Here is a 14,585-nt window from a genome sequence, read left to right on the forward strand (position 1 = left end):
TTACTCAAACGACTGGAGAACTGGGCAGGTCTTTCAGGAACTGTACTAAACTGGTTCAAAACATACTTAGAAAACAGGAAATACTTTGTATCAATAGGTAACTTCACATCTGAGCAGACAAGTATCACATGTGGAGTTCCCCAAGGTTCCCTCTTGGGACCCCTTCTGTTTAACATTTACATGCTCCCACTGGCACAGATTATAAAGAACAACAAAATAAACTACCACAGCTATGCAGATGACACACAAATATATATCACAATGTCACCAGGAGACCGAGGCCCTGTACAGGCTCTTGGTAAATGCATCGAGGAAATTAATGACTGGTTGTGCCACAATTTTCTCCAGCTAAACAAAAACTGAAGTAATAGTCTTTGGTGCCAAAGAAAAACGATTACATGTCACCAGAGAACTTCAATCTATACACCTAAAAACCACAAACCAGGAGAGAAATTTGGGTGTAGTGATGGATGCAGACCTAAACTTAGAAAAACACATTAAGACAATAACAAAATCAGCTTACTATCACCTCAAGAATATTTCAAGGATAAAAGATCTGATGTCTCAACAGGACCTGGAAAAACTAGTCCATGCATTCATCTTTAGTAGGCTTGATTACTGTAACAGCATCTTTACAGGTCTACCTAAAAAATCAGTCAGACAACTACAGCTCATTCAGAACTCTGCTGCTCGAGTCCTCACTAAGACCAAAAAAGTGGACCACATCAGTCCAGCTCTGAGGTCTTTATACTGGCTGCCTGTCCGTCAGAGGATAGACTTTAAAGTTCTGATGCTGGTCTATAAAGCTCTGAATGGTTTAGGATCAAAAATACATCAGTGACCTCCTGACCCAGTATGAACCTTCCAGATCCCTCAGGTCATCTGGATCCGGTTTTTTATCAGTCCCCAGAGTCAGAACCAGACACGGAGAAGCTGCATTCAGCTTTTATGCTTCATATATCTGGAACAAACTCCCAGAAAGCCTCAGATCAGCTGAAACACTCAGTTTATTTAAATCCAGGTTGAAGACTCACCTGTTCTCAGCTGCATTTGAATAAAACACCAAATCCACACTTTTAAGCTTAAATGTCAAAACTTACATTTTAACTACTGATTTTATCTACTGTTCTGATTTTATCTACTGTTTATTTTATTTTTTATCAATTTTAACTCATGCTTTTTATTTGTTTTTGTTCTTTAATGTCTCTGTAAAGCACTTTGAATCACCTTGTTGAATTGTGCTATATAAATAAACTTGCCTTGCCTAATCTAATCTAATGTCAGCCTTCACCGTTTCCTCTCTTGTAGCCGTAGGAGAGATGTTTTATCGAGTTATTGTTAATAGTCATAGTTAGATCATAGTAATGGTTTCCTATTTAACTGAAAAAAAGGCAGGGCAGCTTTACAGGTCTTTATTGAATGTAAGTTGTATCTGTAAAGGCAAACATGTTATGAACCATTTTAGATAAGGACCGGGGAACAGAATACAAACAAAATAAATGAAATATGAACATAAAAAGTCAGTCTAGACAGGATGAGCTGCAAAATGGCCTTGCTGAACCTGATCCTTGAGTCCTTGATCTTTTTCTGTAGGACATGGTTTGCTGATCCATTATGGAGCCTCTAATACCTTCAGCTGGGTCCAGTTCTGGGCAGACCCACAGAGTCTGCTTTATGTGATTTTCAGTGGTACAGACACTGTACCTTTCAAATGCTGTTTGACATAATAAGTGAATCTCAATCTTTGAACAAAGACAAACATTACATGTAATCAGATTACATTCAGACAGTCTGTCTGCTTTTAAAACACCCCTTTAAATTCCTTTAGTTTAGTCTTAGTCTTAAAAATCATTTCTGTTTCATTTCTGTTCCTTACCCAAATATCCACATCATATCCAAGGTTCCATCTGTAACACAAAATGTTTCCATTAGTGTGACTGATTGCAAAACAAAGAACAGATGTCTTTTATTTAAACAATGATTGCTACAGTGACCTACAATAAATGTTGCAGTGCAAGGAAGCTGGCTGACCCTTACTGTCCACAGAGTGGAGGTCTCTGTTTTCTCTGTCTCTATAGTTCCTGCTTCCTGGAACAGGACCCTCACCTGCCACAGGTCTACGGAGTGGCTTTTCTGACAAAAGATTGTAATTTTTTTTAATTTGTATTATTTTTTTGTCTTCTGCTATTCCTGGAGTAAGGATGTGATGCCAGCATTACAACAATGGTGTTTCAATCACAAAGATGCATAATAATATTGTTTTCTTCCAAAAACTATCCATGTAAAGTCTTTTTCTTTATAGAATCAATGTGATCTGTCGATTGTTATGACAGCAGACTCTCAGACAGAGAGTTGAAATTAAACTTTAAGACATCTCAGGCTGTTCATGTTTTTGTAAATATAAATGTTCAGAATATCTATTCACTTCTCATAAAAGATATGTTTTTTTTTCACATAGGTTATGTTTTACTGGTTCACCCCATTTGTTATGTATAGCTCCTGGTTGGCTCGTGAACTCAAACAGGTTTGACACACCTAGAGACTCCAGTTGTGAACCACCAAAACACATCAGTTAAACTCATACAGATATTTTGCTGTATTCCCACAGACATGCTCGCTTACATTAGAGAAACATTTTATAAGAAAGCCTAGCCTTTGTGTCAGACCATATTAAAATCTGCTGGAAATGTAAATAAAACTAAAACAAAACAAAACACTAGTTTTTCCACATTCTTGTTTCCACATCTTTTGGTTTTGTTTGCGAAAAAGGATTTATGAGTTTGTTTGGAAACTGTTAGTCTTTGCTTTGTATTTCCTAGCACCATGCATGGTGGTGTTTTGGAGATTGCTATGCAAAACCTCAAAATGGGGGGGACACCCAGGTCTACAGGAACACTCTAAAGGAACTCCCTTTTCCTTCTGAGTCATAGAAGTTCAAATCCAGCTGGTTTTAATATAGCATGACAACAAGTTTCCACATGACTTCAAGGAATGATTCTCTCTACCTACCGCAATGGGTAAACACTTGGATACATAGAAACCGGAGGACACAATGTAACCATGGGGATATGGTGTGGGCAAATATGCATACTGTAACAAAAAAAAACAATGATTTAAAGTTGTGCAAGTGGTTTCCAGGGATGGGATGTAGTGATGTGTATCAGAGTTGTTATGCAACCAACGACTGGGATGACAGGCAATGAGATCAGGGCACCGCCCTGATGCCAAGCACAACACACGAGGCCTTTTAGAAAGGATTAAATAAATCTTTATTTGTAATGACAAAAATTAAACATTCCAATTGTTTCACAATAACAAACATTTATTCAAACAGTAAAATAAAACATTTTATAAACTCTGCTAAATCAATAAAATATTAGTAACCTGAGTAGTAAATGCATGTAAATTGAGTTTACATTGTCACTATTAATACTGTGCATATTGATAATATTTAATGTGAAATGCATATCTAAAATTAGTACATGCCACAGAAATTGATAGAACAACAATGTAATAATTATGTCGTCTTCACCGTTTGCCCCATCTAGAACTAGTTCATTAACAAATGAAGTAGTTAACGGTTCTGATGGAATCAGTGGTCAACATTTTATAATGAAGGTTATTTTAACTTTGAATTAAGGCATTCTGTGGATGTTGGCAGAACTGAAAACACCAACACTCTAGAAAGACCAAGAACAATACTGCTTTATCGGTACTGCATAGTTTTTAAAGCTTGAATGTCGAAATCAATGCCGTTTCAAAAATGTTATGAAAGCACCTTTTAATCTACTACGACGAGAATTATTGAGACAGCTTTTATAAAACTATGTTTATATGCTCTGTATAAAAGCTCTGTTACACTGTCCCTACTGTAAGGCACAGTACTGCTTGTTTCTCTACAACATTAATAGACAACAGGCATTATTTACGTATTGCGATCCCGTCTGTCTACATAGCAGCTTCTAATAAATGTTGCTGTGGTTGAGCTCAGATCAACAGTCTTTGGAGTTTTCTGAAGGAAATGTGCTAATCCATTTCTTTGTGCGGGCCAGACATTCATCCCAGCTGTACAAGGGGCGGTAATCGAAATAACGCTCAGCTTTGTCGGTGCGCACTGTGAAGGTGGTGCTAACAATGGCCAAGGTGTAACTGTTCAGCAGCGGCGTGTAGTTGTATATGGGTTTTAGTAACCAGCGCATCAAATCATTAAACATGGCCAGAAACCATAACACCAATTATGGGTATCCGTGCCTTTCGAAAGTTAAACTCTGAAAACAACACTATGTTGAAATCTTCGTAGCTTTTGTAGGGTGAGTCATCGTAGCAGTAGAACGCTTCTCCTCCAACTTTCCCAGGGCGCTCTCTCAAAGCTCGGGCTGCAAGGAGATGCATCCAGGCAACATTGCCTAGGTAGACAAGTGGATAAGTAACAGATTTAATTATGGTGATGGTAAAGAGTGCAAATACTTAAAATACATCAATTGTAGATACTACTTTAGTCATTTAATCTGCATCCAAGTGACATCCTTTCTATCCAGTTGTGGTTGATACTGTATGCCTTACATGCATGCATTTGTAAAATGTATTAATATCATAAACGCAATCATATTCTGTTAGGAGATCAGAGGATTTGTGGTGTGAATTGGATTCATGTATACATGTTCACTGATAATGACCATCTGGTATTGAATTTATTATAAACTGATTAAAAGTTGTTCAAGAGCCTGCTTAAGAGCATCAGGGTTTCTTATCATATCATCATCTGAAATTCTAATGTTATGAATTGCGTTAGGTGTAGAACTGTAAACTTCCTGCGACGTGCAGAGGAAGTGCTTCTACATGCTACATCTGCTTTAAAAATGACGACGCCTTTAACCAAGTTTTCAGTGCCACATAGGAAACGTCACAGAAGTGGTAATTTTACCTGCATAAACTCGACCGTGTTCAACATGATCCGGGATGCCTCCAACAATCAAGCCTCCCCTTTGAACACCCTGCTTATAGAAGTCCTTTATTAGCTGGTGCCCCTCGCCATAGATCCCCGTTGGTCTCAGCGAGCATGTGTATAAGTGCTTACCACCCTTAACCTGGACAGGAAATAAAAACAGCTTTTAGTTTTCAGGCCGGAGGCAGATAAAATAAAAGGATTTAGATATAATTGTAAACAGCAAAAATTACACCATTGTACCACCGCATAGCCACAAGGGAAATTCTCACATTCTGTGGCAAAGTTGCACAAGAAACCCCCCCCACACACACACACACTATGACTTTGTTTTTTGTTTGTTTTTTTAAAGGCTCCAGTCCAGCTCAGCAAGAGACTAACAAAAACATCTGCATATCTCGAGCCTCTGCATGGAACTGCCCAGTCAGAGTTTATCCAGGTTAAGCCTTTTTAGAAAACTAATCCTTTTACTGGTTTCACTGAATCATCATAGTTCAGTTCAAATGTACATTTACTAAATCTGCTTCATTGTGATGTAGTTCAAACAGTATACCACTTTTCTTTACACAAAGTACACATACCATTAATTTGTGAAATCTATCTTACCTTGGTGCCATTAGCATCAAGCACAATTTTCTCTGCCTCTGACTTGCTCTTGGGGTAGGCCATGCTGTGTTTCACTGTATAAGGTGTGTCTTCATTGCCCCTACAAAGAAAGAAGTTAAACATTCAGAGAAGTGCTCAGGAGAAGATAATCACCTAGTATTTTCTTGACCTTGCCGTGTGTGTTAGGAATGTGCTTAAACAAGGCGTACTCAACAGAAGTGTTGAAATGAACCTTGGCAAAGAAGGAACGAACAAACCTGATATCCATGTTTATTTGCAAGTTTTTCAAAGTTTGTTCTTATCTTTTTTTTCCCCAAATCTACTGTCTAAATAGAACAAATATTTGTAACAAGAGAAGGCAAAGGTTCATTCTTATAGGGTAACGTCAGAACTACAACAGCTTCCAAGGTGCCTGTGTACGTGCAAAGAGTGCACACCATCTGGAAGGCAGACAGCACGTCCAGCACGTTTGCTGGGCGTGATTTTCCTCATGTGACAAGGGCATTATGTGGAATTCTTCAAATCTATTTGTTACTGTAAATCCATTTTTGATATTGACAGTAATATGCTGTGACTTTAATTCTACTAGGAAATACCAGAAAGCTAATCTGTCTCAGTGGCTGGAGATGGGCTGACGTAGAAAGATCTCAGTAGATAAGAGGGCATCCACTTGGAATGATTATATCAATATTTTTCTTTTGAATCTTCATCTAACAATCTGAGAACATATTGTACTGTGAAAAAGCTTTGCACATGTTCTACGTCACACATCAACAAGAAGGTGCCTGATTGGTCCCAGATCCTTCTGTAGCATCACAAACATCCCAAAGAATCATCAAAAGAGACAAAAAGGAACAAGCAGTCCAGCCTCAGATGCTGGCCTCTGTAAAGCCCTAATCTCAAGATCATGGAGCCAGTCTGAGATTAGCAGGCAGCACCCAGAATTTTACTGGTACAGGTTGGAGGGTAAAGGGTGCACATGCTAAATATGTGGTCAGAGTTTCTGCAGCACAAACTCTTTTGTTTTTAACCCTTGGTAGTGGTTGGCCAGAATAGATTAACCGTAAACCTTCAGGAACTGGGTGGAATTTCCAACCAGACACTTAAATATTGAAGAATGCCCACTTGTGCACCGTCACCTTAACCTTAGTGCATACAAGCATTGCACACCAGGGTTTTTCATTTCGGTCATGGGTGACAATGGGAAAAACCCTACCTTGAAATGCTTTCAGCCAAAGCACAAAAACTGTTCCCTCTAACCCACATATGCCAGTAAATGGTCTGTCTGTGTCTCCTATTCCTATACTCAAGCAATATGACGGTGAACTATACACCTGGATCTGACTCACGCCTTTAGGAGTGAACTTTGCATTTGTCATCAGTCTTGATTCAAGAGTCATTTCTATTTTGGTTTCTGCTCATTCTTAACCAAAATATTCCATAGCGACACAGGTATGGACATGCCACTCAAATGATGTCACTGAAAATGATGAATACACAGAAATACCCGGAGACAGCCCATATTTAGAAATCACATTGTGTTGCCTTTTCCTCTCATGACAGGCAAAAAACCTGGCAAATGTACATTACATAACATTTTTTTTTATTTGTTATTAAATAATTCAGAACTATTCCTCTGGTATCAACCAACCTTTAGTGACATAACTGTAAATAGCATGCCAATGCAAATGATGGTTGCAAAACAGTTTGAACTTTAAGCTCCAGATTTAAAAGCTGTATAACTGCAGCAACATTACATAACAAGTGCGTGACATAAAAGTCTGGAAAATATTAAAGCACTGGCAAAAGAAAGCTCAGACAGTAGCTCCCATTTAATGTCTTTTAATCAGAATAAACTAAATACTGCATTTGTCATTGACGTTTGACTCCACCCCATCATATCTTGCTCTGCACAAGTCATGTGTTAAATGATGGTGCTTTTTAAGATAAGAGTGGTTACAAGGCAGCAACTACAGAAAATGAACTAGATGAGCTAAAGCACTTCTTCAAATGGGTTTAGATGTCTACTATGTTGGCTCAGTCACCATATAAAAAAAATAATAATTAAAAAAACCAACAACAACATTTTAAACAACTAACAATAGTTTTTATAGTTTTTGAATTTCACCTCTTAAAGTGATCTCCATTGATGTTGGGACCGACCACTTCCATGCTGCTGGTATAGAGGAGGGACTCTATGCCGCACTCCACACAGGCTTTGATGACATTCTTTGTTCCTAAGAGGAAAAGAAAACATTGTGTTTAGCAAGTCTGCTCACTTTTGTGTTGATAGAGCAGACTGCAGCTCAAAGGACACTGTGACACAGAAATAGTTTATTCCATCAGTGCAGATTTGAAGAAATCTGCTATTTTTTTTTTCTAATGGCTTGCTTCAAATTACTATATGAAACATCTCCATGTGAATAATTTAAATGGGACCCATGTGTGTTCCATTTGTATGAGAGGATGCCACGAATATTTCTGCTCCTAAACAACATGGCCTCCATTATAAACAGTGCACATGAAGTAAAGTGGGGTCTTTAGTTTTTCCTGCATCTTTCTGGCTTCCACTATTGAGGCTATTGTTTACGTATCTGAAAGTTAAAAACAAAAATCTATGGAGTAAACACTTGACAAGCTGCATAGTTAACATTTGTTCAAGTGCTGATGAGAAAAAGAAGTGCTGATGTGTTTAATTTGCCATCTGAGCAAAACAAAACAAAAAAGAAACCCACAGAGTTCACAAATACCATGCACAGCTGCACAGACAACCATACCACTCCCTGTAGACTGACAGACTTATCAGCACCAATGTGGTAGTAGATTATCAGGAACGTATGCCATATTTCACTAGAACAGAGCGAGAGGTTTCACTCGCTACAGAAAAACTGAAAAAGCCAGACCAAAAACACCTCTACAAAATCTAACAGTAAATTTGCTGAATATGTGTTGTGATACTCTATTCTTGGCAAAAGTGATGAACTGAAATTACCAGCACTGTCATACCTGCAGCTTTGCTGCTAGCACAGTTAAAACTAATCTCACTTTAAGGCAAAAATACATAGAACAGGACAGATAAGACAGAGGAACAGACCATAATTTAAGATTCAATTTAGGTAAACCAGTTCCACAGTCTTCTATGCATAGTGGCTCACTGGCATGATTTCTAGGACACCTAATTAAAAACAGGAAACACTAATTAAATTTGTTTGATCTGTGCTTTTCCTGATGCAGTAATGTTTACCCTCTGCAAGCTCTGCTGTCTAGCTTTGGTGCCAACATGTGGTCTGAAAGGAGGTTAAACATTGCAGCTACAGGCTATAAGTGTTTACAATATACTGCTGTTAGACTAGCATTTTAAATTTATACCAGTTATGAGAAGAAGAGAGAGATTTTAAACCAGACACTAGAGGAGGAGGAACTAACAAGAATGTGTTGAAGAAAACCCCTTGACGCCAACACAGGGGAAATATTAAAATTCTTGAAATATTTTTCAGGTCTGTGAAGCCAAATGGGACAGAGTAAAACAGACAATCAGATGCAACTACTGGATCTTATCACAGATTTTTACAGAAGAAATACTTTAACTGTAGTGGTTTGTTCATATACACTCTAGCAATCCAAATAATTAACATCCAGATGGAAAAAAGCTGACCTCTGCACGAGATCTTTTTGGGAGCCTACAGACAAAACTGCCTTTAATCTGCAGCGATTGTTTTTGGGGTACAGATATTAAAAGCAAAGCCTCACCAGCAACATTTTCATCCCTTCTTTATTACTGTGATCAGTGTCTTCAATCTGGTTCTAGATTCAGATCAATGAAATGTTTTTGTTTTCCTTCATCGCAGCACATCTGGGATGCTGCCATCAATAAAATTCTTTAGTCACTTGAAAGTCAGCGCCAGAGACATTTCAGGAACTCAGGAAAAATAGGCTGCAGCATTTCCTGGCTGACAATTGTAGTCAACAAGTCCAATGAAAACAAATACCTCTTAAGTATAAAGAAGGCTGAATAGCTTATTCCTCTTTGTCACAGAGCTCCACTGTTTTCCACACACACCATTTGATTTAAGGTTCAGTTAGCTGAATATGGGCATCAGTTATTTTTGAGTTTGTCTAACATGATGCCAACCTACTGTTTTAAATGTCCAAATACCAAAAATATTATAGAGATTAATGATAGCAAAAGCTTCATCAGTGTTTGAGCCAAATTCATCTCTTGAGAGCCATTTTGCTACATAAATCAGTAGAAGGAATGTTTAGACAGATTTTAAAGAATACAACCTGCCCACCTTCAAAAAACCTCTAGAAACAATAGTAAAATAAACCCAGTAAATTCCACAGACCCGAAGAAGCGTTACCTTTGGGAACCATTTAAAATAGTTTTCCAGTCAAGAGTAAACTCATTGGTTAACTGTTATTTTGGACTGATAGAAGCTGCTTTTGGCAATCCAATACATTTATGAGTCACTAACTTTTCCAGGTTTGAACAAGGCGTTTTTATTTAACTGAGACACTTGACACACAAATCTGGAGTCTGTCTCTGATGCTCTCATGTGCAAATAGAGCTCTACAGTGACATATGATCAGTTAAACCTTGACCTAAATGTATAATTCAACCGACTCCATTTAGTCATAGTTTCAGTCAGTGAATAGTGACACTACTCTCATCATGTTCCAAAAAAAAGTAGAGGGGAAGAAAATGGGTTTCCCCAGCAGTTCGCTTCTCGTCTGCACAAAGGAAACGCATCTCCAATAACAACTTCAGCATCATGTAACACTTAAACTCACCGCTAAATTCCACACCAACAGCATCAGCCAATTAGAGTTGAACTTGAAGTTTAAGAGAATCTGAGACCTCTGGTGTTTAAACAAAGTATCCTTTCATAAAGACGAAACACTTTGAACACAAAATGACCCTTGACTGAAACAAGAGGAAACCACACCTCAGACCAGAAATGTGAATATGTGAACTATAACTATTTTTCCATTTTTTGGTTGAAGGGAAACGCCTTGGAAGTCATCCAAAGTAAATGTAGCCAAGGTTTTCCTCTAAATATCTTTCTGTGGTAAAATGTTTTTCAAGTTTAACTGTTGATTGGAGTTTCCACCCCACCCCTTTTCCTTGTTATCACTTTGATCTTTCCAAGCCTCACCTGTTACGTTGACAGAGTAGATGAGGGGCTCTGGGACTTGGTACCAAACATCAACCAAGCTGGCTGTGTGGATGACAACATCGGTTCCACGGGAGGCCTCCAACACAGATTCATAATCCGTGATATCTCCCTGAATGACAACCACTCTTGTCCGCTCTGGGTAAAAAACATGAAAACACAAAGTTAAAAACAAATAAACCTGAAAATAAATGTCCAAATTTTCCTGAGAATTCCACAAGGATGTTACAAATACACTGAGGAACAAACAGTTTACCAAGGAACTTCAAAACAACCTCATTCTTTTCCCAGCCCACCCTGATTTCGTAATAGCAGTGTTATTTCCAGGTGTGATTTGCATCTTTCCGAATCATCAAGGCAAGTCCAATTTTATCCAAAGTGATAATGTCTTATTTTTAAATTCCACAGAAGTTTAAAACAATATAAGAGATCAGTCTCCACTGTTGAGCTGACATGGCAAAAATATTATGAAGGCCTTGAACCTATAAATTATCTACCATTTGTCCTTGAAAGCTGATAGCTCTGCACCTGGACTTTCACTCAGATTCTGCTGAAATTCAAACTCTGTTTTATGGGTTTTGATTCTTAGATGGATCACTAGTCTTTTTGTTGGGGCATTAGTCACAGCTTTGAGGGTCTTGTCTTGCTTAACTTCTGTATTTTACTGTAAGCAGACCAGTAATCAAGGAAACAAAACATATCTTGGCTTCCAAGTGATTTCAGTAATGTTTCCCAGGAAGCAGGGAACAAAAACAAACATATCATGAGAACCACCTTTGGTCACGACTTCTGGTTCTATGTAAACCAACAGGTTGGCATTCAAATTATTCAGAAGGTGCTGAAAGTCACGGCAGGTGCAACAACAAGACACGACAGGTAAATTAGGGTGCGCTCAAAACACAGCTTTCTTTATGTTGCCAAGGTGATTAAAAGCATATCTGAGACACAAACATCAGGGTATGCCATTTTTTTCCTTATAAGTCAATGCTGTACCTGCTCGAGGTATTTCATTCAAACAGACTCTAATTAAGATGACATAAAGCTGGTACGCTAAAGGCTTGAGTTACGATTCTTATCAGGAATGCGGTGGCGAAGTGATGAAGACCGTTTTGTTTTCTCTGGAGAATTACCATGAAAAGGAAAATGCTGCCGAATAAAACAAACAGCTCGAGTGACTTACGACAATATATCTGCGCGTATGTCTGTTTGCCGGTGAAAGATTTAACGTTAAATCGGTATATTAGCTAACGAAGTTCCGCATTATAAACAGAAACAGCATTGCATGACAGAAGTCACGAACAGTCAAGAAGCGCTTCTGCTCGTCTTACCTGTGCTGAGATCATTCAAGGTCGGATCTACGCGTTTGTCAAACACCCGTATCTCCTCTAGACTGTCCTCCTTTTCCAGGAGAATTCTCAGTAAATGCTGGCCGAGAAACCCACAGGCACCGGTGAGCAGATACACAAGACCCCGCTGGTGTTCCGACATCGTGTTACGCTAATGAACTCTGTGCTCTGCAGTGGCGAGGTGGAGCTTTTTTTATACTGTCAGCCCCGCCTCTCCCGCCCACACTGATGCTAACAGACTCAATAAACTGATCCGCAAGGCCAGCATTATTTTAGGGATGAAGCTGGACTCTCTTAATTTGGTGTTGGAGAGGCGAATGTTGTCCAAGATAAAGACAATGTTGTATAATTCCTCCCACCCACTCCATGACATGCTGGCTAGCCACAGGAGCATGTTCAGTGAGAGACTGACATCAAAAAGCACCACTGCACGACCAGTGTTGGTCAAGTTACTTGAAAAAAGTAATCAGTAACTAATTACCGATTACTCCCCCCAAAAAGTAATCCCGTTACTTTACTGATTACTTATTTTCAAAAGTAATTAATTACTTAGTTACTTAGTTACGTTTTAAAAACACAATTTACAACCTGAATAGGTGATAAAGTGATAGATCTTTCAGCCCAATTCTACTTTTTCTGCATAATCCATCATATAAAATGTAATCAAATGGAAAAGTCTCTTTTTAAAACTTGTTTTATTAGTTTTAATCTTTTAACTTTATGCATCAAGCAAAAATTTAATTATATGCAACATTCTCTGACTGGAAGAAATTAGTTTAACATTTAAACCTATTTTCTGCACATTCCAGCACATAAAATATATTTTTTTTGTGTGTGTTTACACTCAGTCTTTCAAATAGATGCAAGTAAAACACAGCAGAAAATAAATAAAGTCAAAGACTCAGCGGTCCTGTTGCTCTATTTTCACCTGTAAAGCAGGAGTTGGGTAGGCGGAGGTTTACCCTGGTGCAGGTGTGCCGCAGCGGTCAGTGGAAGGATACGGCAGTTTCTCTGAGTTTCCCATTATGTCGTAGCTACTCTGTGCTTGCTCAGAAGTTTAGGGTTTTTTTCGCTTTAAAAATAAGTTTTCTTCCCACGCACAACGGACACTAATGTTTTTGTCACTTTTTATGGAATCAAACTCAAAGTAAGGTCAGTACTTCCACGCTTTAAACGCTGCACGCTCATACTCTCTCCCACACTCGATATATGATCATTGTTGGTCTGCACACAGCTGTTGTCAGGAACATCGCACTCGCTTACGTCACTGTCGTGAGACATTCTTGCAAAAAAAATCACGGTTTTAGTAACGCAGTAACGCAGCGTTCCTACGGGAAAGTAACGGTAATCTAATTACCGTTTTTGCAATAGTAATCCCTTACTTTACTCGTTACTTGAAAAAAGTAATCAGATTACAGTAACGCGTTACTGCCCATCTCTGTGCACGACACAGGAAATCATTCCTTTATTTATCAGTAAGTGAATTATATGTATGTATATATTGTGCTACTTCTTGTACTTCTTGTATTGTCTGTTTTTGTTACTGTTTGTACTGGCACACTAACCAACATAATTGCCCCTAGGGATCAATAAAGTATTCTGATTCTGATTCTGATTTACCCCTTTTTGTGTTTTTGTGGGTTGATCAGCCACTATTTTAAGTTTCCCCTTTGTCTCGCTAGGTAGGTCAGTTTGTTTGAGTTATAAGTATTGTTTGTCAACTTTGAGTAGAGTTCTGTTACTTTGACCCAAGATTTAGATTTTTTTGTGTAATGTAACCAACTTTGTTTTTGGGTTAAATAAAAAGAAAAAAAACTTTATTTTGGACTTTAACCTGTGCCAGAGTTTCCTTCACTGCTCGGCCCATCGCATGGAGGAACCCTAAAATTGGTTCTAAAGAATCACAACTCCCAATACTTTCTATTGAGGGCTTTAGTAGATTTTCTTAGTGTACAGGCTGTGATCAGCTGGCCTGCTTCTCTTTGTGGACTGAATTCAACCAGATGTCATCAGATGTTTCATGAGTTGTCCTGGCTAATTTCCATCCTCTACACTGACAGTATACTGTTTATACGAACTTTATACTAGACTGAATTAAGTTGGTATGAAATTAGAATTCAGTTAATGAACCTAAGAAACATCAGCTTCATTCATCTCTGCTACACCTTATGTAACCTAAGTGGTAAATGGCCAGTCAAGTGGTAAATGGCCTGTATTTATATAGTGGTTTACTAGTCCCTAAGGACCCCAAAGCGCTTTACACATCCAGTCATCCACCCTTTCACACACTGGTGATGGCAAGCTACATTGTAGCCACAGCCACCCTGGGGCACACTGGTGCCACGGTGGCGCTAGTTTGAGAACATAACATACCCTTCAAGGTTCAAGGTTCAAGGTTCTTTATGTGTCACATGCATAGTTATACAAGTATAACACACAGTGAAATGTAGCCTGACACGCTCCTCGACATGTGCAAAAAATTGGGGGGGGGTAGAGGAAGAACATTATATATAT

General features: G+C 38.5%; 1 protein-coding gene across 1 annotated transcript; it reads right to left on the reverse strand.

Moving 5' to 3' along the window:
- Nucleotides 1-3,627: 3,627 nt before the first annotated feature.
- On the reverse strand, nucleotides 3,628-12,253 carry hsd3b7 (hydroxy-delta-5-steroid dehydrogenase, 3 beta- and steroid delta-isomerase). Its single transcript, XM_040044149.1, is given in 7 exon segments — nucleotides 3,628-4,278; nucleotides 4,280-4,406; nucleotides 4,925-5,087; nucleotides 5,552-5,651; nucleotides 7,680-7,788; nucleotides 10,708-10,863; nucleotides 12,054-12,253. Coding segments are annotated over 7 exon segments (1,101 nt in total). The 5' UTR covers nucleotides 12,214-12,253; the 3' UTR covers nucleotides 3,628-3,992.
- Between the last annotated feature and the right edge of the window lie 2,332 nt (nucleotides 12,254-14,585).

Source organism: Simochromis diagramma, unplaced genomic scaffold, assembly GCF_900408965.1.
Source record: "Simochromis diagramma unplaced genomic scaffold, fSimDia1.1 OVJJ01000321.1, whole genome shotgun sequence".
Taxonomy (NCBI): Eukaryota; Metazoa; Chordata; class Actinopteri; order Cichliformes; family Cichlidae; genus Simochromis; species Simochromis diagramma.